Genomic DNA, 22,607 nt, shown 5'->3' with positions numbered 1-22,607 from the left:
AAGTGGCACTAGAGCCACGGTGGGATGTAGAACACTCCCTTCTGAATGATACCCAGAGAAAATAAAGATGGTAACTCAGGGAGGTATCAGAACTCCCATTCAATCCCAACACTACTCACAACAGCCATGGCATGGAGTGACAAGGGTGTTTGTTGATGAACAAATGTCTAAGTTGTAAGTTACCTACATATACAGACAGTGGGGAGGACTATGGTTCAGCTTAAAGAAGAAAAATCGTCCTTTATTTCATAACATGAGCTTGAACCCTCCTGCCTCTATTTCCCAAGTAAATGGAAGACAGGTGTCCAGTGCCACACCCTAATCAGTTAATCTTTCTCTCCATACAGAGTTTAGACCAACTATAGTTAAACAAAATGCTTACTCACATATAAAAAGTTAATCTTGGTGTGTTGGCTCAGAGCAATAATCTCAAACTTCTGGGGACTGAGACAAGAGACTGTCCTGAATTTGAGGTCATCCTGGGCGACATAGTGAGTTCTGGGCAGCATGGGCTACAAAGTAAGACCAGACTTCAATGAATACTCTTTTGCTTTTATTCACCGTGATTTGATAATGCAGTTTAAATTTTTATATTGTGCAGCCATTGTTGTACTTTATAGTTATAATACCTTTTAATGCTCTTTGTCTTTTACATCAGACCAAAAAGTGGTCTATTCCCTACTGCTGTAATGTTAGAGCATTCTGTAGAATACTCTGTCTGTGTGGGCTACATTTCTCAGCAAGGTTTGTACCTCATGGATTTTCGTTATGTGATCTCATATGGTAGACCAACAAGATGATGAATTTCTTTAGCTTTTATTTGCCAACCAAAGTCTGCTTACCTTCAATTTTGAAGGCCAGTGTTGTCATCTATAGTGTTTGTTTGTTTGTTTATGTAATTATGTAATCCCCACTCCCATTTCTTCCTTCTAATACCATCCGTGCCTCTCCTTGTTCTCTCTTAAATTCATGGCCTCTTTTTGTCTGTTGTTACTATCAGTGTTCAGGGCTTGTTAAACTGGGCTTGTTGATACATCCAGGACATTAACCCTGCATGCAAGGATCAGGGAACATCTTGGGTGGTGGGAAGATTGTAAGAATTCGCAGAGGATCGGGAAATCAGCTGTGAGATTGTGTCTCCATAGGGAAGTTTCAGCTATGACACCTCAACAATATAGTGACATATAGTACACTTGATTGACAGGCTTTGCATTTGCCAATCTGTGATATGACACCCTGATTTGTTCTGGCTTCAAAGCATCAGCCAAAGAATGTGCTAGCAATCCTCTGGGGGGGGGGGACTATTGTATATGGTCATTTTTTCCTTGCTGCTATGAAATTTTGTCTGGATCAACAATTTGGTTGTAATGCCTGAATGTTCTTTAAGTTAATCTTATTTAGAGCTCTAAGGTTTCCTGAATTTCTGCATCCAGACATACATAATTTTCAACCATTGTCTCTTTAAATAAGCTTTCTGGTCCTTTTAACTTTCTTTTTATGGTATAGCATACACAGGCCACCCAGTCCTATAGCATCTTAGAAGCCCCCGAAAATTCCACCATTTCTCTTTTCTTTCTGTTTATTCCTTCTATGGCTTGGCTTTGGGTTTGTAGATCTTACTTTCAATTAGCCTAAACTGTCTTTGGACACTTCCGGTGACTTTCAGTTGAGTTATTTGTACTTATGTAGGTCTCATCTGATTTCATTTCCCAGACAAATTTAAAATATTTTTTAAAACCTCATTTAAGTTCTCTTTTTTCATCTACTTTTTCTTTTAAGCTTGTTGAACACAAATTTTTCAAAAATCAGTTTGAATTTTCTGTCAGGTAATTCACATACTTCCATTTCTTTGGGGTTGGTTCTGATCTTGAACCTTTATTTTGAACATTCTTGTCCAGGCTAATGCCTTAAAAAAAAAAAACCCCACAGAATTTTGAATGTATGCTCTAGTCTTTTAAAGGTATCATCTGGTTATTGTTTCCCAAGCACATGGAATTACTGGTAGGAGTTTGGGTTTAAGAACGTCTCAAGGTTTTGTGTGGGTATTGATGGTTTTTTTTATTCACCAGGATGAAGGAACTTCTTAATGAGTTTCAAAGCACTAACAGAAGGAAATTGGTCTTTGAGCTACTAGTTGAATTGTTGTAACTTTGAGAGGAAAAAGATCTGACAGTCCGTTCACATCAGGTCTCCCAATTCTTCACCACCTTCTCTGGAACGTGGGATTTCTGTACATACGGCACATGTGCCATTTGTGAATGGTCTTGAACATACATTTGGCATGACAAGGTGCGTAGACAACAAGGTGCAGGGTCAGTCAAAGGTAATACAGACCGAGAAGCTAGTGACATGACTTGCTTCTCCACCACGTCAGTTTCTGAGATGACAGCAATTGTGTGTGACTGGAGCTATCGTGTTGTAGTCAGACTTCCCAGCTTTACATGTGTGTTTCTTCCATGTGGCCAAAACCCATGAGCAGCTAAGAAGATTTCACACTGGGTTATCTGCATATTACCCTGTTTACACAGCCACCCATTTGCTCAGTGAAAATGCCTTTAACTGCCGGCAAACCTTGCTTAGACAAGCTTTAGTCTTGATAGCCCTGAATCTGGTCACAGTGGCTTGGATGAGAGTGTTCAAAAACAAACACACACAAAAAGATAAAAGTAAGAAAAGGTAAGTAAATTATCTGGACCTGTAGGAGTTATGCCTACAGTGTATGAATGTAAGACTTTGAAAACGAAAGACCTACTACTCAATTATGTTCTTGGCCCAACAGTGCTACCACACTTGGGTGCTTTTCAAGAGCTTTAGGATCTCAGATCCTTTTCTAAGTTTATGTGACTTTTAAGTTACCGAAGTCCTATTCTAATGATTAGTATAGACTTAAGCATTTTTTTCTCTGATAATATAATTTCAACTATATTTATGGCCAAATACAAAATGCCTAGGGTCTTGCTTTTTTATCTTTATTCCTTTATTGTCTAAAACTAACAAATGCTGAGGGTGGTTTTCATCACCTCCTCGAAAGTCATCACCTGTTTTTAAAAATAGCCTTAATTCCCATCGTTGACCCAAGCATCCGATTTCCTTAGTGTCTCTTCAGAGTGAGCAGAAACCCTGCCTAAGTCCACTTTCTCTCTTGAGGCAGAAAGAAAAACTAAACAGCTTTGACAAGTTTAAGAACTTGGAACATTAGAATATAAATTTCATCAGCTTGAATTCAAAAAGAATTTATTTGAGAATTGTTCTCCCCCAATACTTCCCCTTTAATAACAATGGCTCTTCTCCTGGTCCTTGGGCTTCCCTGGTTTACTGATCTCAGGACCCTCTTCACCCCAATCCAAGTTACACACTCCCACTCGGGACCTGGTTCTCACAGAAAGCTGCCCACAGCTTCTCATACACAGAGAGTTAATGCCCATGGAGGACCTTCCTGACATCTAAGCATGACGTGCCAGACCCTGCTTCCTCCAGTAAGGTTGGAGTGTTCATTCTCTGTCCCCAGGATACCCTGTATCTGGAACTCCCAGCACCCCGCTCCTTCCCTGGTTGACCCATCTCAACTGTCTCAACTTCTCAGTTCACTTTTGTTAGTGAAGCTTTCTTCCTACCATGACACTTTGTCCTTCTATTGCTTGCTGACGATGACATACTATTTCTTTAGAATTGATTATTTTGGTCTCACAAATATGCTCTTGTACTGAGCATGAAGAAAAAAATGTAAAGTTACTGCTCGGATTTATATTTGAATTTCTGTTTCTACTTCCTAGTCATTGATTAAATAATAATAATAATAATAATAATTTCTAAACATTGCTTCAAGAAAGGGGCACAATTCATCTGAAGCACACAAAACAATGCTTGGGGTATATTATGTACTTGACATATGGTAACTATTGTTGTTATTAATTTCCTGTTTTCATTATAGCAGTCAGGTTAGGCTTAAATAATAATTACCTGGTAAGTAAAACTCTCTCACACTTTGAGTGCTAAATGGGTTGCACCCAAGTAGACCCATTAATCAACTAAGCTAATGCATCATGTAAATTGTATTTCAGATTCCAAACAAAAGAATTGCCCTGTTATGCACAAAGCATATGAAATTATTCCTATTGCCTATCACAGATTATGCACAACCATGTTTGGGAAATATATTATATTATTATAAAATATTAGTAAATTAGGTGAGCAAGTAGTCTGTGATTCACTTCCTAAAAGCTTAAGCTAGGAGAAAGAACTTAGGAGAAGTGAGTAAAGAAAACAGACCCGATAGTTAGTGTCTAAAAGGAAATCTGGTGTGTATCTCTTAAAGTTTAAAAAATGACTCATGTGATCAGCTTTATTAATTCATATCTCTGTAAACTTATTAAATGAAGGCAGTTCTCCCATCCAGTATCTCACTTTCTATATACAGGCTTAGTCAAGTGAACATGAATGGTCATTTCATGGGCAGGTGGATGATTAGATGTCTCATAGTTTCCATAGCAACAGATGATTTATTAATGACTTCTCTGTGTGTTGCTAAGATTGTATAACTCTCTGGAAGTCAGAAACACATTGTAGCCTTGGTATGGAGAAGAGGAGGAGGGTTGGCTGCTAGAAAGGAGACAATCGAGATGTGCCCACTGCTCAGTTTGGGTTGTATCTACCCAATAGTGAGGAGAGAGATTAATTAGTAACACATGCAAAGAATAGCAACGCAGACACAAAATATCAGCGTTTAGTTTCCATTGATCATCTTCCCTTATTCTTAATGTAAAAACTTTTCTCTCATGTTCCACTTACCCTTTGTACTTTATTGTCCTCCTTTCTTGAATGTCATCTTCCTCCCCCTTCACTCCCTCTTCTCCCTGTCTTATTGTCTCCCTTACTTGGGCCAGTATTTCTTTCTGTCACCTCTGTCTCTAATGATCAGGGTTTCGCCTTAGCAGAATAGAAACAGATGTACTAATCAGAACTCTGAGACATGGAGCTAAGCTGTAGTCACAGTAAGGATCTGTGGGCAAGGGCTCAGTAAACACGCAAAGATACATTTAACTTTGCAAACATATACCAAAGTCCAAAGTGCAAAGCAAAGTGTTAGACAAGGAAATGGTTTTTATGCCTATGAGGCTAAAATCTACCAGGAAACATAGAGAACTAAAAGGACACAGAGCTGACAGGAGAAAAGGCATAGAAGAAATGGGAGACAAGGAAAGAGGAAATTGAGATTCAGCGCTTAAGAAAGAAAAACCTAACATTGATGCTTCAAGATAATTTTCAGGGTGGTCAAGATAGAAAAGGTAGGTCTCAGAAGTTCCAGTATATTGGCATTGGTTTCAAATCATGGCTCGCCCTCATGCTGTGAAAATTGCTCATGCTGTGACTTTATTATGAATGAATAAAATATCATAAATGAGATGTCTTACCCTAAATGCTATAGATTATTGTACACTGGCCTAGCGTACTTGTGTCAGGACAACAAAAGCAACTGTCTTTATAGACAAAGACATGTGTGAAAAGGCTGAAACATTTCTTTCTCTTTAAAAAATTTTTTTAAAGATTTTTTTCTTTTATTATATATAAGTATACTTACTGTAGCTGTCTTCAGACACACCAGAAGAGGGCATCATACCCCTCATCTGATGCTTAAGAGCCACCATGTGGTTTCTGGGACCTAAACTCAGGACCTCTGGAAGAGCAGTCAATGTCTTAACCACTGAGTCATCTCTCCAGCCTGAACATTTCTGAATAACCCTACAGACTAGCCACTGCCACGAATACACTACCATAGAAATTATCTAATACTTTATTAATTAACTACTTTTAAAAATCATTAACTACTTAATATTAACAATTACTTATTAAATATTACTTATTAATTTCTAATTCAGCATTACCTATTAAAATAATTAACTGCTTTCAAAAATTATTTCTGTGATAATGCAGAATTCCTCTTTTTTTAACTTTTAAAAAGATACAACCATGAAAACAGGAAAATATTTAACAGTGAAACGGCAACTAACAAGTTCAATGTGTCACGTAAACGTCACAATGTGTCCCAACACCCAGTGTGAGAGGCTCCTTATGTCCATGTGCAACTTTCTGAAGAATGGAGTCTTTCACTGAGCACAGTAGGCTGCGGCTGTCTTTCTACAGCTCTTCTCCAAGACAAGGGTCTTTGTGAGATTCACATGCAAAACATAAATATCATACTGTTGTTTCCATCTTCTTTTGAGTCTGAATAGCAGGGCGATGACTGGGCCCCCAACTCACACACCAGTGCCTAAACTAATCTCTGTGAAGTAGAGATGAACTGAACGAGAAAAATGCCCCGGTTTTATTCTCCCTCCTGAGGGGAACCCGAGCATGTTTCCTCTTTACACATCATTTCGAGGTGCTTTAAATATGCATCTGAAGGTGGAGCGATCCAGGTGTAATGGAGAAGAGACCTGGAAAATAAATTGTGCTTCTTTAGTAGGGACAATCAATCTGTTACCAGAGTTGTAAAGTTTGACCATCTTGAGGGATCTGTCCCAAGAGGTCTCGATACAGATGGTAAGATTACAAAAATAGACTGATTCCCAACATTAATATAAAGGTTAATTGTTTTAAATAGAGACGTGATGGGAGACAGCCAGGGAGTGAATGGAAACTTTATCCTGAAGGGACACATGAGTCTCTAGCAGACGCAGAGAACACTTGAGGCAGGTGGATGCTGCTGAGTTTTGGCTGTTGGCTGAGTTCTTTAGAATCATGATTGGAGCCGTTGTGGTAGAGACACTAGGGTTGCAAACTGTGGAGGCTTCTGAGTGACAGCCCCAAACAGTTAGTGTCAGTTTGGTAACTAGGTCAGAAGCAAGAGTCTTTCTTTCTCCTACATTGTTATTTTCGTCTGACTTTCAAGGCCAGCACTGGGATTGGCCGGACACTTTGGATGGACCCAGCCACACCATAGTTTCCAACCTTCATGTCATATAGTTTTCTCTCATCTATCATTCCATGACTAAAACAAAGACATCTGAGGCTGGTTCGCTTACACAGGAAAGGAGTGTAGTTCCATGTTCAGATGAAGTAAGAGTCTCATGCTGCTTTATAATATTGCATAAGATAAAGCAAAGGTTGATGACAGGTATGAGAGAGAAAGAGGGAGGTAGCCTTACTCTAGAGCAGCAGTTACCAAGGCCATGACCCCCTTGGTGGTAAAACTGCCCTTTCTTAGGGAGTGACATATAAGTTACCTACATTTCAGAAGAGTAGCAGAATCATAGTTATGAAGTAGCAGTGAAAATAATTTTATCTTTGGGGTTCCCACAACTTCAGGAACCATATTAAAAGGGACTGGGAAGGTTGAGAACCCCTGCCTTACAGCAAGGTGCTCTTATGAGTGCATGCACCAATAGAAAAAGCCAGGACCTCTTGCTAAGCATCTGAAACCATGGCCCAAGCTGCCACAGGATGGACCACATGACTTTCAGGACAGATTCCATTCAAACCATGGCTTGAATCATTGGCTGAAGAAGCACTGACCTTGTCTTCTAAACTAGGAAGCCAGATCTGAAGTGTGGTTCATTTATCTGTGTTGCAGAGAGCAAGCGACATCTTACTTAAAAGGTTGCTATTTTCCATCTGAGTCCTGTCAATACCATCTTACCAAGAGACTGTAATTTTACATGTTACCTTTCATAATTAGTAAACAGTCTTTTGTTTACTATTTATTTTGTTTTTAAGTTATGTTTCTTTGGGTGGGGGGTGTGAGGGTGATTAGGGGGCATGATATAGGCACGAGAATTCAGGTACCTGCAGGGGCCAGAAGAAGGTGTCAGATATTCTGGAGCTGGGATTGCAGACAGCTGTGAGTTACCCGAGTTACCCGATGTGGGTGGGTGCTGGGAAGCAAACTCCTCTGCAAGAACAGTGTGTGGTTTCTTAACAGTTGGGCTGTCTGTCCAGTCACCAATGAAGTATTTTAAAGGGGAGAGAAAAGAAGAGAGAAGTGCTGGGCCTCGTGGTGCATGCCTTCAATCCCAGCATTCAGGAGGCAGCTGCAGGTGGATCACTGTAAGTTCAAGGCCTGCTGAGTTCAAGGCCTGCTTAGTCTACAAAGAAAATTCTATGACAGCTAGTGATATACAGAGAAATCCTGTCTTGGAGAGAAGGGGGGGAAGGGGATGAATAGAGTAAGACTAGGCTATATGCCTGGCCCTGTCAACATAGCCAGAAGCCAGAAACTAGGGAGGTCACAGACCATGTAGGGGAACCTACTACTTCTTCTAGATGTAGGGACCAGACCTCTCTTCTGAATTCGATTTCTTACATAGACCTGCATTTGGATGGGCATTAATCCATACCAAAGTAACACTATGGGTCATGCCTTTCCTCCCTCACCATAGCTGTCTGCACAGCCTGTTGTATATGACAGTGAAGAGCATTGCGTGAGTGTGTGCGTGTGTGCATGCATGCATAAGTGTGTGGGGGTGCGTGTGCACATACACGCATGCGCCAGTCAAGTCGTGTTCTGAGTCTCTCTCAAGGTTACTTAGACCCGAACTGCCATTATTTCTTTCTTAAATTATTTCATCATTCCAACTCCTCTCTGCCTGTTGTCCCCCAGCCGTTCACACTGTGGTCAGGAATGTCTTCCTTCTCGTGGGCAGTTAAAAGAAGCAGGCTTCAAACCCAACACTCTGATACAATTTTAAATGCCCCACGGGATTTTTAGTAACTTAGTAGCAAGGCTCATTCCAGCCTATTCCTCTCCCTTTGGATACCAGCATACACCCAGGCCATTTCTATGCCCTACCATGCTAGTGGGAAACACAGCTTTCTTAGTGGATTCCAGAAGGATCTGGGAGTGCCGCAGACCTTCCTACAGACTGGGAACCCAGGAGAAGGAAATGTGCACTGATCAAACTGCGCTCTTCAAACACAACATTAGGCATTTCCAGCTTCCCAATGGCCCTTGGCTCCTGCTCCATCTGTGTTTCCATTGGCTGCTCGCCCCTCCCTCTACTTCCCAGCCTCACACTGTCTTGCCGGCTCCCCTCTCTGCGCCTTTCTTATCTCTTTGTTCCTCATTTCTCCCAGCGCTTTCTGGAATAGAGCCATCTGTTTTTATACACAGAATTTCAGTTTTGCTGTTTATGATTTTGCTCATTTGCCCAGATCCCTCTTTTCGGATCCTCAGAAGTCAGGTTTCTTTCTTTACCAATCGGTTGTTTTAATCAGTAAGAGTTTGAAGCAGTCTATGTAGAAAAAAGTTAAATTACCCTTGCCTTAGCATTAATCCTTAACCCCTTAAAAACTTTTATTTTTAACTAAAATATAATTACAATATCTCCTTTCTCCAACACTTCTTCCATGGCTTCTTTTTTAAAAATTAGACATAATATAATATATATATATATTAAATATTATGTCAATTATATATGAATAGGTGTATAAATATAACATGGGGAGTTCAGTTAGTGTTGTTCATAGGTATATGATTTCAGGGCTTAGTAGTTGGTATTAGATAACAATTAGGAACTCATCCATGGGAAACACATTCTTTTTATCCCAGCACTTATTAGCTGTCTATAGGTCTTCATCTAGGGATGGGGCCCTGGTATAATTTCATTTTGGGGTATCAATGGGTTTTGGAGTTGTCCAGATCTTGCTTCACTGTCATATTGCTGAAATTTTATGCATGTAGCACCTCAGTCATATGTAGAACCCACAGTGTCACCCCAGACTTCTTGATCCTCTGACTTATAATTTCTCCAGTCCATCTTCCATGTTTGCTGAGTGTGACCATGATGTGACCATATGAAGCACAGCAATGGCCTGCATGGCAAGGTGTCCTTAAAGGTGCAGTGGTGGCACTCAGGCCTCGGCCATAACCAACAGTTGTCCAACTGGGCCTAAGCCACACTTAATAGGAAGGAAATAGGACCGAGTTCTGGAAACAGCCAACTACTCATGGCCAGTTAGGTCAGAGGTCTTAGATAATCACCTCCCACGGCCACTTAATCAACCAGTGCATTTCCTAACTGAATTTTAAATGCTGATCCTCATAGCCACAGGTAAGTGTGCCCCCCACTCCCCTCCCCATCAAAGAAGCTTCTTCTTGCAGCAGATGAAAACCATTACTATCTGAAATGAAACACCGAGAAAAGACTTTGACAAATTAGCACTCCATTTTCTTTAACTTCACATCCGCCACCCCGAATATTGGAAACATTTTAAAGAGTCCTAATGATGGCGGACAGACGAGACCATTTTCCTTAAAGAACACACATGCTGCTGTGGATCTGAGCAACTTAAAAGGAAAAGTCATTAAAGGACAGAATTACAGAATGTCCCAAGCGTCTTACCTAAGCAAGCATGTGGAGGTCTTAGGCAGGAGACTACACTTTTTGTTAACTCTCTTCGCGGTTTAATTAACGGGTACCATTACCGATACTTCCCTAATGACTGTAAGGAAATTTAGACTCAGGCATTCTGAAACCATAGCTCTGGACTACCGTCTTTCATGGTAGTCACCGACACTACAGCATTCTCCCAAGCATTTTCACAAGAGGTAGCTTCACCCAGAGAAGGTAAAATCAGCCTGTCAACATCATTTACTTCTCATAGTCTGTTAAGCCATAGGAAAGTCACAGACCTAGAATTTACTTGTGACCTGCTAAGATTATATGGATTTTATGCCCCCCCCCCGGGTTGCAAATCCACCTCCTCCCCGGAGTCAATCATCAGCTAAGCCCAGTTTCCAGGTTTCCAAATTTCTCAGCACTGTTAGAATTAACGTGGTTTCTATGGTTACCTCACTCAAAGGGGTGGGCTCAGGCTGTCACAGTGTAAGAGAAAAAGAAATGGTTTTGTTCATGACGTCACAGAAGTACAGCGCCAATGAGTGGGTAAAGGGACTGATAGTTAGAGCTACTGGTTTATATATGATCTTTAGGATTCGAATCCTGTAAAACGGCACAGCCTCTAAACTGTACATAATCTAAAGAAGTTTGTTAGGAAATATATCAGAAATGTATCAGTAGCATCAGGGTAAATGTACCTGCCACCAAGCCTGAGGACCTGAGTTCAATACCTCTGCCCCACAAGGTGACAAGGGAAAACTCATTCCTGCAAGCCCTGTTTTAATCTTCACTCAAATGCTGTGGCATGCAGACATGCACATGTACATACACACGTGTGCACACACAGATACTCACACTAAGGGTCTAGTATCTCTGACACTTACCTGAGACATGTTAGAGCTCGAGGCAACATGGAGCTTCCCAAGGACCAGCTGGACCCAGGTGGGATTTATCGGTGTTAAAAAGCTATGAACATGAAGGATGTTACAGGTCTAATATCTTGTATAGAAGGGCAGTTTCTATCTTTGTCTATTTGATGCAATCTTGTTGTGTAGAGGGTTTGTGGATTGAGAGTCAAATATATAAACCTGTATGAAAATCTATCAGGCTATAGAGTTGTGTTTGTGTGGGATTTTGGGGTACAGAAACACTCCGGGACAGAGGTAGAGAACAGGCACTAGAAAACTGCCAAGGGAAGGGAGTTGAGCAGACAAGTTGATCCATGGTGGCAGCTCAGACCAGGCACAGAAGAGCGCGTGGCTCTGAACTTAAACCGGGCTTGAGGAGTGAGACCTCAGGGTCAGTAAAGAGATAAACTGATTTATATTTTTAAATATTTACAAAGGCCAAGAGGATGTCTGACTTTTGGCATTTTAATATGACGTTGTCATCTACAAATATGTAGAGCAGAATTACTCCACAGCCATCTCTAGGTTGGATACACCTGGGAAGAATTAAAATGAGAAGAAAAAAAAAAAGCTATTGAGAGGGTTTGAGTTCAACTCTGTTAATCTTCAAAGTTCTTTCTCTTTTTCATGTTACATTTTTCAATCATGTATCAAGCATAATCTAGAGGAGTCAGTCATGGTCTGGGCTGAGGAAGTTCCCCAACAACTCTACACGACTTTGGAAAATAGCATTTGGGAAATCATTCTTTCTTTGCGTTCGTACAGCCTGGGGACAAAGCAGAAGACTGACAACTATTTGACAAGCTTTCGTAATGAGCATTTTTACATATGATTTTCCTTTTCCTCCTTAAAGAACTTATCAGACACAAGTATTATTATCTCCAGTTGGAATGTTGAACTAAAGTCATTTGTTTACATTCAGAGCACAAGGCTGGGAGTCAGAGAGCCCGTGTTTACATCCCTGCTCTGCAGCTTACTAGCTATGGATAGTAACGGGTGTCTAAGGATCAGTTTTGTGATGTCGAAAATAAGAAAGTCTTATAACTCATGGGTTTCATGTGTTGTGTTGTGTGTGTGTGTGTGTGTGTGTGTGTGTGTGTGTGTGTACAGATCCACAGCATCCAAGCACAGTACAGAATGAATGATAACCAAATCCCACTATTCACCATGCACAGTAAGAAATGCAAACGACATTTTCTTGTCAAGCTGCTGTGCAGGTCGGAACAGAATGACAACGTATTATACCAAACAATGCAGTGACTATTTCCTGATATTGCAGAGATGTAGCACTTCTGAGAGAAGAATTCAACCTAGCATTTTTAAAGCAAGCAAACAAAGACCGCTACAGTAAGATAGGCCAAGATTTGATAGGACATGGAGGGGAATTGTAATAATCATATCCCAGTTCTGTATTTTGAGGTAACTTTGGATGTATTGTGCTCATTAAGCCCTTTATTTGGGACGGTGGGCTACTTACCAGAGCCTGTGACTGATCCCTCATCCTGTACCCCATGGCCTTTTTCGTATGGTTTCCACCCTATCTCCGAAAGTTCTTTTCGCCCAGGATTAGTTCCAGACCAGTTACAGGCTCCTGCACGCCCATTTCTAGATATAGATAAACCTCAGGCTCCAGTTGCTGCCCCTGGGAGCTGATCTTTAGTTCATGAACCGTACATCCCAAGAGACAGGAGGAGACATGAGTGTAGACTTGGTTCTCTCATGTCATCCAATGAGGTCCCTCTTCTTGAGACAATTAAAAGTTGTTGTGGGAGGGTATCCCTTTCCCTCAGTGGTACAACTACTGGCAAGTTCTTCTTGCTCCCGTATGTAGCCTCATACCTCTGTTTTTCCCAGCCTCAGTGGCTCTACACAAAGCCAAGCCACACAAGTAGACTGGAGAGTAACCGAGAAATGTGTGGGCGAGAGAGGAAGCTACTAAAAGAACAGACCCGGGGCTGAGAACTTCTAAAATTTACTATATAAATGTAGGAAACCGGCACACAATTTAAAGAGCTTTAAAAATGTGTCACATGAAGGACACTGAGGAGAAAACCTCACTGCTGAGCTAAGCAGTACTGGTGGCATCCTGCTCAAAAAAAAACTTTACTTTTTCTTTAAAATATTTTTACATTCACCACCTAAATTGGGAATAGTTTTCTATCCCGTCTGTCCTGCTCTTAGCAGACAGTTCATGCTTGGAGCATGCGGTCAGCCCCTCCTCCTGAACATAGACAGATCCCAGGACAAGCTGGGCAGAAAGGACCAGGAAGAAGGCAGCATCCGAGAAAGGTTCTTTCTAGGCTCAGCGCCTAGCTCTCACTTGGCCCACTGCCTGTCCTTATTAATCCCAGCAAAATGAATCTGATTAGACGCTCTGGCTTATTTTTGGCAACATGGGAGTGCACAGGCCAAGACGTAGTCTCATAGCTGATACAATCCTCGCCAAAGCTGCTGTTAGTGTTTGGAAGATTACTCCCTTTTCTGGAAGGGTCTGCTGTCTGTTGAAGCAGTGTGACACATTAGACATCAACTCAAACACAGAACGTACCCCTTGCCCTCCCCCCCCCCGCCTTATCGCTGCAGCCAGCCTGGTTACTGGCTGGCTAAGACACGGTGCAAAAAAAATTCTTTATGACTTTGATGTTTGTAAACTTAATGTTTTCTGAGTTGGTGAACCAGCGTCAATAATCAACGAGACACAAAAGCCAGATTTGAAAGTCAATAAATATTCAGTTCTTGGCTTGTCTACAGTGTGGTTAACAGGGTTTTTTCATTGTTATGTGCTAAAACATTGTTATTTGTGTGAAAGAGATTAATAATAAAATAATAATAATAATTTTTTTTCCCAAATGAAACTGAGCCATTGAACTAATACCCACTGTAAATCCATATATGTATATGTGCATGTGTATGTATATGTGTATGTGTGTGTATGTGCATATGTATATATATGATTTATGGAAAATAATGTTTACTAGTGAGACTAATTATTTTAGGTCACCAAGATACAAAAAACTATTATGGAAAGGTAGCATATTTTGTCAAACTGTTCAGTAAGTTAAAATTGAAATGTTTTTCTCATCAGTCCTCAACTGGTTTGAAGATTTATCTATAACCAGAGTGTCTGGTTTCAGGGCATTTCCTAAACTGCCATGAAAAATTTCCAAATGCCATCTCGTTCCAAGTCCACTCTGTGTGTGAATCCTTGCTTTTTTTTCTTATAGCTGAGCCTTTCCTTTCACAAGCATTCCTTCCTGCTGCTTCAGGCCACTAAGTGACACCTCAGGTTCTTCTTTCCAGCAAGAAAAAGAGGCTGAGATTAGTCACCAAAGGCCACTGTTTGCACAGCTGCCTGGTTAGGGACAGCAGAATTTAGGATCAGGAAGGAGACACAGGAGATAAAAAGGTTGAGTGCTTCTGTGTTAATAACTAGCCTCATGTTAATATGTTGTCAGCCATGCACAGCCCCAAACATTGTATGCACTTCACAGAAGGACCAAGGATTTATTCGGGAAGAGATTCAATGTCCTGTGTGCACAGAGGGACTAGTCATCCACAAAGCAAGAGCTTCCTGTCTCATATCTGAGAGTGATGGTTAATGTAGATAACAGTTTAGAATTCATGCACAGGAGCTGTCTTCTATTACAAACATGATCACACACATCAGGATGTATCCAGCACCTACCAGGCTCTCATTCTGGAGCTGTGGATACACCTTTAAATAAATAAACAGCTCCTGGCCTGAGATGATGTATGCCCCTAACAGCTAGTACAATTAAAATACCATGAACACAATACTGGCCTACGTAGTAGAAAAGACAGAATGAAATACCTTCTAATGCCAGATATCTTATATAAGTACTAATGCCCAGTTAAAAATGAGTTCAGAAGAACAAAAAAAGTTACTGGTATGGTTTTTTTTTTTTTTTTTGTTTTTTTTTTTTTTTTTTTTTTTTTTTTTTTTTTGTACTCTATACTCTCTCTTAGGACTTTGAGTAGACTCCATGTTTAATTTAGTTTCTGAAAGCATGTATCATACAAAAATCAACAGATCAGTTTTGAGAGAAGTCTACATGTGCTTCAGTCTATCAACAGGACTTTGATGTACTGTGTAACAAACTTCGTATGTACAAACAACTAAAGAAGACAGTAATAGGTATTCCGTACAAAAGGGGAGTTCGTGTTTTGAACTTATGACCTTGGGAAAATACTCTAACCTTTCTGGTCCTCAACTACAACAGAGATTGAAAGTAACCGTCTTTCTCTCATGACAAATACCTTGGATGCAGTGAAGTCATTTGTAGATGGTCTGCCTAGTGCTGACGAAGGCACCTACACTGAGTAGATGGTTAACTCCTTGGAGCAGTTCTGTGCACCTGCTATAGAAGAGAAATCTGAGGCTCGTGGTAGAGAGATAACTTATACAGCTCACCCAATGTGTAAAGAGTCAAAGAAATAGAATCTATGAAGCACACAAGTCTTGGTTGAAACCAGAAATAAATTGTTTCTTCCCTTGGAATCTAAATAGAACCAAGAATGGGTATTTAGGACAACCATACAAATGGTTTTTCAAATGTAGTTTAAATATCTTTTAAAAGCCTTCCTCTATTTGTGTGTGTGCACATGTGTGTGTGTGTGTGTGTGTGTGTGTGTGTGTGTGTGTGGGTGGGTGTCCCAAAAGGCCATAATAGGACATCAGATCTCTTGGAACTGCAGTTACAGGCAGTTGTGAGTTCTGCGAACAGAATTCCAGTTCTCACAATAGAGCAGCAAATGCTGTTCTACTGAGCTATATCTCCTGAGATATGTCTCTGGCAAGTAAGTGTGTGTGTGTGTGTGTGTGTGTGTGTGTGTGTGTGTGTGTGTGTATGGGTATCCCAAAAGGCCATAATAGGACATCAGATCTCTTGGAACTGCAGTTACAGGCAGTTGTGAGTTCTGCAAACAGAATTCCAGTTCTCACAATAGAGCAGCAAATGCTGTTCTACTGAGCTATATCTCCTGAGATATTTCTCTGGCAAGTAAGTGTGTGTGTGTGTGTGTGTGTGTGTGTGTGTGTTACTTGGGACTGACTCTAGTTTCATGCATACAAGGTACCAACTGAGCTATATCCCTAGCCCCCAAACTTACCTGAATATTTGAAAGAAAGATTTTAAGCCTCCATTGTCAATAGTATTGTCAGTTCTTCATCTTACCATGGCTTCTGTCCTAAAGAGCTGGCTAATCTGTAATGAAGAGACTCATCACTGGATTCTGTCCTGAAAACTACCTCACTTTCAGAACTGAGAGGTGAGCAAGAGAACGGAAATAATTACCTTGAGATAAATTCCTCTAGAATAGTTTTTGCTAAATACAAAAATAGAAGTGTTTGCTAAAACACTTCTCCCACTTACCAGAACATGGGGATTCTCTGAAAATCAGCTTTGACAGTGACATCGTTTGTCATCTGTTCATCCATTTGATGTGTATTGTGTGCTTTTCACATTAAATACTCCAAGAGCTGGAGACATATTTTCAATGGAATATCAAACGCTCATTGTAAAGCTCTGAGATCATTTTTCATGAGATGGGTAAATCGACTTTTGGTGTGTGATTAAAATACTCATCACTGCCATAGGTAACCATGTTCACCACGAGTGTTAGCTTTAGAAAATTGATCTTGGTATAGCCTTATTGTCCATCACCTGACTCTGTCTCTTGTCTTTCTCTTCAACAGATTGTTGCTCCGTTCCACGTGACTGTCCAGGATGACAACAGCATCATTGTGTCTTTAGAAGCTTCTGACATAGTCAGCCCAGCATCTGTGTATGTTGTGAGGGTAGCTGGTGAATCCAAAAACTATTTCTTCGAATTTGAGGAATTCAACAGCACATTGCCTCCTCCTGTGGTCTTTAAGGCCACGTATCATGGTCTTTATTACATAATCACTCTGGTGGTAGTCAATGGGAACGTAGTCACCAAACCATCGAGATCAATCACCGTGTTGACAAGTAAGAGTCCTGTGATGTCATTTTCTGCGATCCTTCCCTGAGTATGTCTTCTGAGACTCTAGCTGAGGTCAGGTCCATCATAGTGGTAGCACGCTTGGTTTTGTGTCTGATGACATAGCTGCACATTCTCCATTATATTATGAATACATCTCCTTACCCATCTGATGGTATTCAATAATATCTATTTTTTAAAAATCTGTCTTAAGACAAAAAAGGAAACTTCACTGACAATCTATCTTGGGACTGAATGATCATTTCAGGTTAATGACTGGACCATGTACATTTCCTCAACAAAACTTAAATTGCAATCCTGGACTGTTGTGTCTTGTTCCAGAACTTATATTTTCATGTGAAGCAACTGGTTCTTGAGACAGTGAGTTTGTATTCATAGTAAACCCACTTGTCTTTAATTGTGCAATCTTAGCTAAGAACATCAAATATATGGCTATTTGTTCTCTGTTATTGAGCAGGGTCTTGTTACACATCTTGGGCTCACTGTAACCTCTCAACCCCTTTAACTCTGCTTTCTGAGTCGATGGACTTACACACAGACACACAGACACACAGACACAGACACACACACACACACACACACACACACACACACACACACAGAGAGAGAGAGAGAGAGAGAGAGAGTCATTATTCCTCATTTCACCTTAAATAACATCTTAGCATCCACTGACCTAGAAGCACCAGAGAGGTAAAATGAAATAGAGAGTTGGTGCTAATGTTGGGAAGGTTTTAACAGTGGTCTTAACTGCAGGTGATTTTTACCATGTTTTCTGACTTTAACATCACATCATAAGGCAACACGTTCTCCAGTATAAGGAAGAGTGGTAGTCTCTGTACGACATCAGTCTGTCACCAGCATAACTGAATACTTACTTCATCCAAGTTCCTTTTGCTCATGCTCTTTTGTCTGAGCTTTTCAGTGGCTGCCATCATTAAACTGTCCCTTACATGTGACCGTTGTGGACATGATTAGGGAAAAGGACAATGTGTCAGTTTCTATTATGATAAAAATAATCAGAAGGATGAACCGAACCGAAAAGCTGTATATTTACCTGACTGTCAAAAATTAATTAAAATCTCACTGGCAGAATCCCAGGGTCATTATTAAATTCTGAAAAATTAACAATGGCACAGACCCAAGAACTGCAAGGCCAGTGGAGCCAAAGGAGAGAGCTGGGAATTAATTCAATTAAAGGGAAATCTCACCTTGTAAAATCCTGTCTCGTATTCCAGAAGATAACAGGTGAACCTGAACTGAGACTCAGGCGGTAGCTGGAGGTGCATAAAAACTACAACTCTTGAAAGTCAACACTTTGCTTCACACGGCTTCATCATTTCACAGACACCCAGCCTGGGTTGTAGTAGTTGTTCCGTATAATTTAGCTCCAAGTAGTTGAGCGAGAATAGGAGAAAGTTGAGAGGGCAGAGACTAAAGCATGCTGCCGAAGAGGATGGAGAAAGACAAGCCCTGTTCTGTCCCCACAGTCGTAGCAAGCACGGCGCCATTCCCAAAGAGTAACGTTGGAAGCTGGAACTTTTTGGTTGACAGTTAGTAAAGAAATCCGAAGGCCTCTGTGCTCCGTCACATCTGTAATCCCAGCATCCCCAGCTTGGAACAGGAAGGCGGGAGGGTGAGGATTTCAGCATTATTCTCCACTTTGTACCAAATTCAAGGCTAACCAGGGCTTCATGAGGTCCTTTCTCTCAAGAAGCAAAGACGAAAGAGAGGAAGAAAATTAGACACACAATTGGGGCACAGAATGAAGTACAATCAGTCATCATACATGGTTGCTCATGCATATATGCACATGTGAAGATCAGAGGGGCCTATCTTGTCTGTCCTCTTCAGGAACACTGTTTGTTCTAATTTTGGGACAGCATCACTTGTTGGCTTGGAGCTTGCCTACTCAACTAGACAGGTTGGACAGTCAACATTCTCCACCTTATTAGCACTGGGATTGCAACTGTGGACTTTGTTTATTGTTTGACATTCTCTCTCTCTCTCTCTCTCTCTCTCTCTCTCTCTCTGTGTGTGTGTGTGTGTGTGTGTGTGTGTGTGTGTATGTGTGTGTGTGTCTTTTTATCTGTCTGTCTGTGCGCACATGCACACATGAAAATGCACATTTGGAGGTCAGAGGACAACTTGCAGGGATATAGTTTCTCCTTTCTGTGAGTTATAGGGATTAAGTCAATTCTTCAGGTTCATCAGCACAAGTTTTACCCTCTGAGTCATCAAGTCAGCCCAACTCCAGGCTTTTAATATAGATTCTGGGGATCAAACACAGATGACTAAGCCATCTCTCCCCAGCAGTGCTGGGTCCCATTTTAACAAGAAAAGTGCACAACCTCCGATTCCAGGGGAGATGATAAGTTGGGAGTGTGAGAAGTGTGTATAAAGGTGAGAATGTTTAACATTAGACTTGAATCAGCATCAGTTAGTATTGGGGTATATATCATGAAAGAGGAGATTTTAATAACCTGGTGACTAAGGATAAATTTGAGCCCCAAAACTCCACTTTTAAATGAGTTCCTGATTCATACCCCACCACCTGCCCGATTTAAAGTTTTAACTTTCTAAAGCATCTGCAGTACCTGCGTGGCGGAGTGACACACTGTTCTTGAGGGTACAGAGGACATTTGTTGCAGACATCTGCCACCTGTCCCCATGAAATAAGCTGTGGCAGAGCCGGAGGCCCAGGGGCAGAGCTCTGACTTCTGGATACAGTTGTTTTGAGCCCCGTGATTTCAGAAAAAGTTGGGGGGAAAAGGCACAGAATTTACCGAGCACAGCGGGCTCATGTGACCAGTTCCAACGCACCCCACAGCCCTGTGCTCTGATGCCTGGATAACATTTAATTGATGAAGATACTTCCCTGTAATGTGAGCATTTCAGGAGGAAAAGGCAGCTTTGGCAGAAAAAAAAAAAAAAAAGCCGTAATACCTGCTTAGGATCTGAGAAATGTTAGATCCATGCAACTGGTTCCTGTGTCAGACAAGACCTAGAACAGTGGCTGTCAAAGTCACAGAAGACATGCAGAAACAGTCCATGGGTACATTAGTCATCTATCTCTTTTATGGATATAGGTATTTGATTTATTGAATCCTATTTATTAGACCTATTCTCTGTCATGGCCAAGGTACCAGAGAAATAATGATACATAACGACGCCTTTAAGCAGCCTTGGCCCGATTGGTAAAGCAGCACTTGCTGACAGGTACTCTAAAATAACTCAGAAAAGGTGGCCAGAAATACTGAGAAAGCTCTTCAGTGCCCTGCAAGTGAGTGGAGACTTCATGTGATCCAGTATGAAGACAGATCAAAGAAATGACACAAGATGATTTGGCTAGGGAAAGGTCTCCTGTTGCAGAGCCCCAGGCTGAAAGAGGCTGAATCTTGCCTAGACAATGGACAAGTTACCAAGCAGTGATGCTAAGTCGTGGTTCAAAGGCTGAGCACACTGTCAAAGACATCTGGATGTCATCTGCATAGCCTTGAGCAGATGTGACTGCCCGCTATGTTCAGTTTTCAGATCTGTCACCCATTCTGGGAGCTAGAAACTACTTTTCCCATAAGGCTCTGGCTAACGTAGCAATGAAATGAAACTCTACAGGCCACGGGCTCTGTACTGCAGACAACACGATCACAAGATTAGCCGGACTCTCACACTGCCTTCTAGATACCTAAATTCAAATTTCAAATCATTTTCATAAGCCATGAGTTAATATTTCTCTGACTTTCACCAACCCATTAAAAAACAGCTTTCTGAGTTAATGTTCCTCTCTTATCTTACCTTTGTTTTTGTTTCAACACACAGAAGTCCAGATGCCACTTGATTCTCTCACTTTAGTTACCATCTCTCTCACAAACAGCCACCCCTAACTAATGCCATTTCCCTAGCTAATCAAGTTCAAGTTGCTCTTGTTCCCTCACGCAATTTCTTATCCAATGTCATTGGTAACTCTTTTACTCGTGGGTCATATGCTATGCCCTATGTGCTCTTGGTTTTGTATTATCAGTCAGCGTGAGAGACAGACAATTTTATATATTGTAAAACATTTTCATTATTTTCTCTCAACAGTACCTAGTAGGCACCATTATTATATACAAGAACAGTAGGGCAAATCAGTCTGACCAACCACAGCTTACTAAACTAAATCTGAACTGTGAGTTGCTTTTGTATGTTTTGGGAGATATAGTGACCATGTCCTTGCTCTGATAATCACATTCAGAACTTTCAAATTTCCATCAAATGAACACAGTTATGGCTTCTGTTGACGATGGGCAGGGGTTGTTGTTACAGAGTGCACACACTGGGCCTGTGACTTTGTCATGGAGAGTAGTGACAGCTGTGAGCGTGTGGCCTGCCGAGGAGTCCTCACCTGTGTGTGCTGCTGCTGTCTGTGGGGGGAAAGTAAATTGCTAATCCCTCCAGCTCACCCCCACACAGCAGTTTCCTTCATGGTTTCTGCGAATGGTTCAAAGACAACAAAGGAACACAGAATATCCTAAACCGACACATGATTTATGATTGTGTTAAGCATTTCATCAGAGAGAAACGTATTGCGTGTCAAACTTTTATTATTTATGAAAAGCAAAGCAAAGGCAGATTAATATAGGGACTGCTGGTCAAAGGGGGACAGCAAAGTCTTGCTCAGCCATCTACATTTTGCTCTTCTCATAAAATCAAAAGAGAGCAAGAGGCATAGGACCAGGTTCAAAACACACTTGTCTCCAAGTGTGAACAGGAACTGAAACTGAGGTGGAGGGAGGAGCGGGACTTTAAGAACTGGACCGCTGTGCACCAGGCATAGGAGCAATAGTTCCGAGTTGGGAGTCCACTTAGCAAGGAGATCAAAATGCTCTACCCTAGACCACATAGCCAATCTCATAGGGTGACAACCACGCCTTGCCACTGGACTTGGTTAAAGCCCATGACAAGCGTGGCAGCATCCACAGCATAAAGGGTCCCAGAATGACCGGTAACCATGGTGGTTGAGAGGGAACAGTGACTGAACTGCATCAGAGGGGACAAGAAAAGAGCCAGAATCCTTGTTTCAAGTCACACAAAGAAGCCTGCACTTGCAATGACAGCTATCAAGACACAAAGGGTCAGATTCTATTTTAGATACCACATTAGCAAAACTTCACAGTATATACGTGAAGTTAACAGATATAATGATCAAAATGATAACCACTTTTCCAGCAATCACTAAGGATAAAGTGGCATAAACAATGTGTATAGAGCAGATACAACAGAAATGAAACCTTCTGCATTTAAAAAAAGTATTTAAGTTAAATTAAAATATTGATGAGTTGATTTTATTTAAAGCATTTTTGTATAATATGTTTTAATCATGTTT

The 22,607-nt window shown here is 41.0% G+C and overlaps 1 protein-coding gene across 1 annotated transcript in view; it reads left to right on the top strand.

Moving 5' to 3' along the window:
* Positions 1-22,607, top strand: part of PTPRO (protein tyrosine phosphatase receptor type O) — a gene marked incomplete at its 5' end in the record, with an annotated part of 194,454 nt that overhangs the window by 91,522 nt on the left and 80,325 nt on the right. The window contains one exon of the mRNA XM_080913926.1: positions 16,959-17,232. Within this exon, the coding sequence (XP_080770052.1) occupies positions 16,959-17,232 (274 nt within the window). The remainder of the gene's footprint in view (positions 1-16,958; positions 17,233-22,607) is intronic.

Source organism: Micromys minutus (assembly GCF_963924665.1).
Source record: "Micromys minutus genome assembly, chromosome: 3".
In the NCBI taxonomy this organism is placed as follows: Eukaryota; Metazoa; Chordata; class Mammalia; order Rodentia; family Muridae; genus Micromys; species Micromys minutus.
Note: the sequence above shows the minus strand (reverse complement) of the source record. Positions and strands in the feature narration are given on the sequence as shown.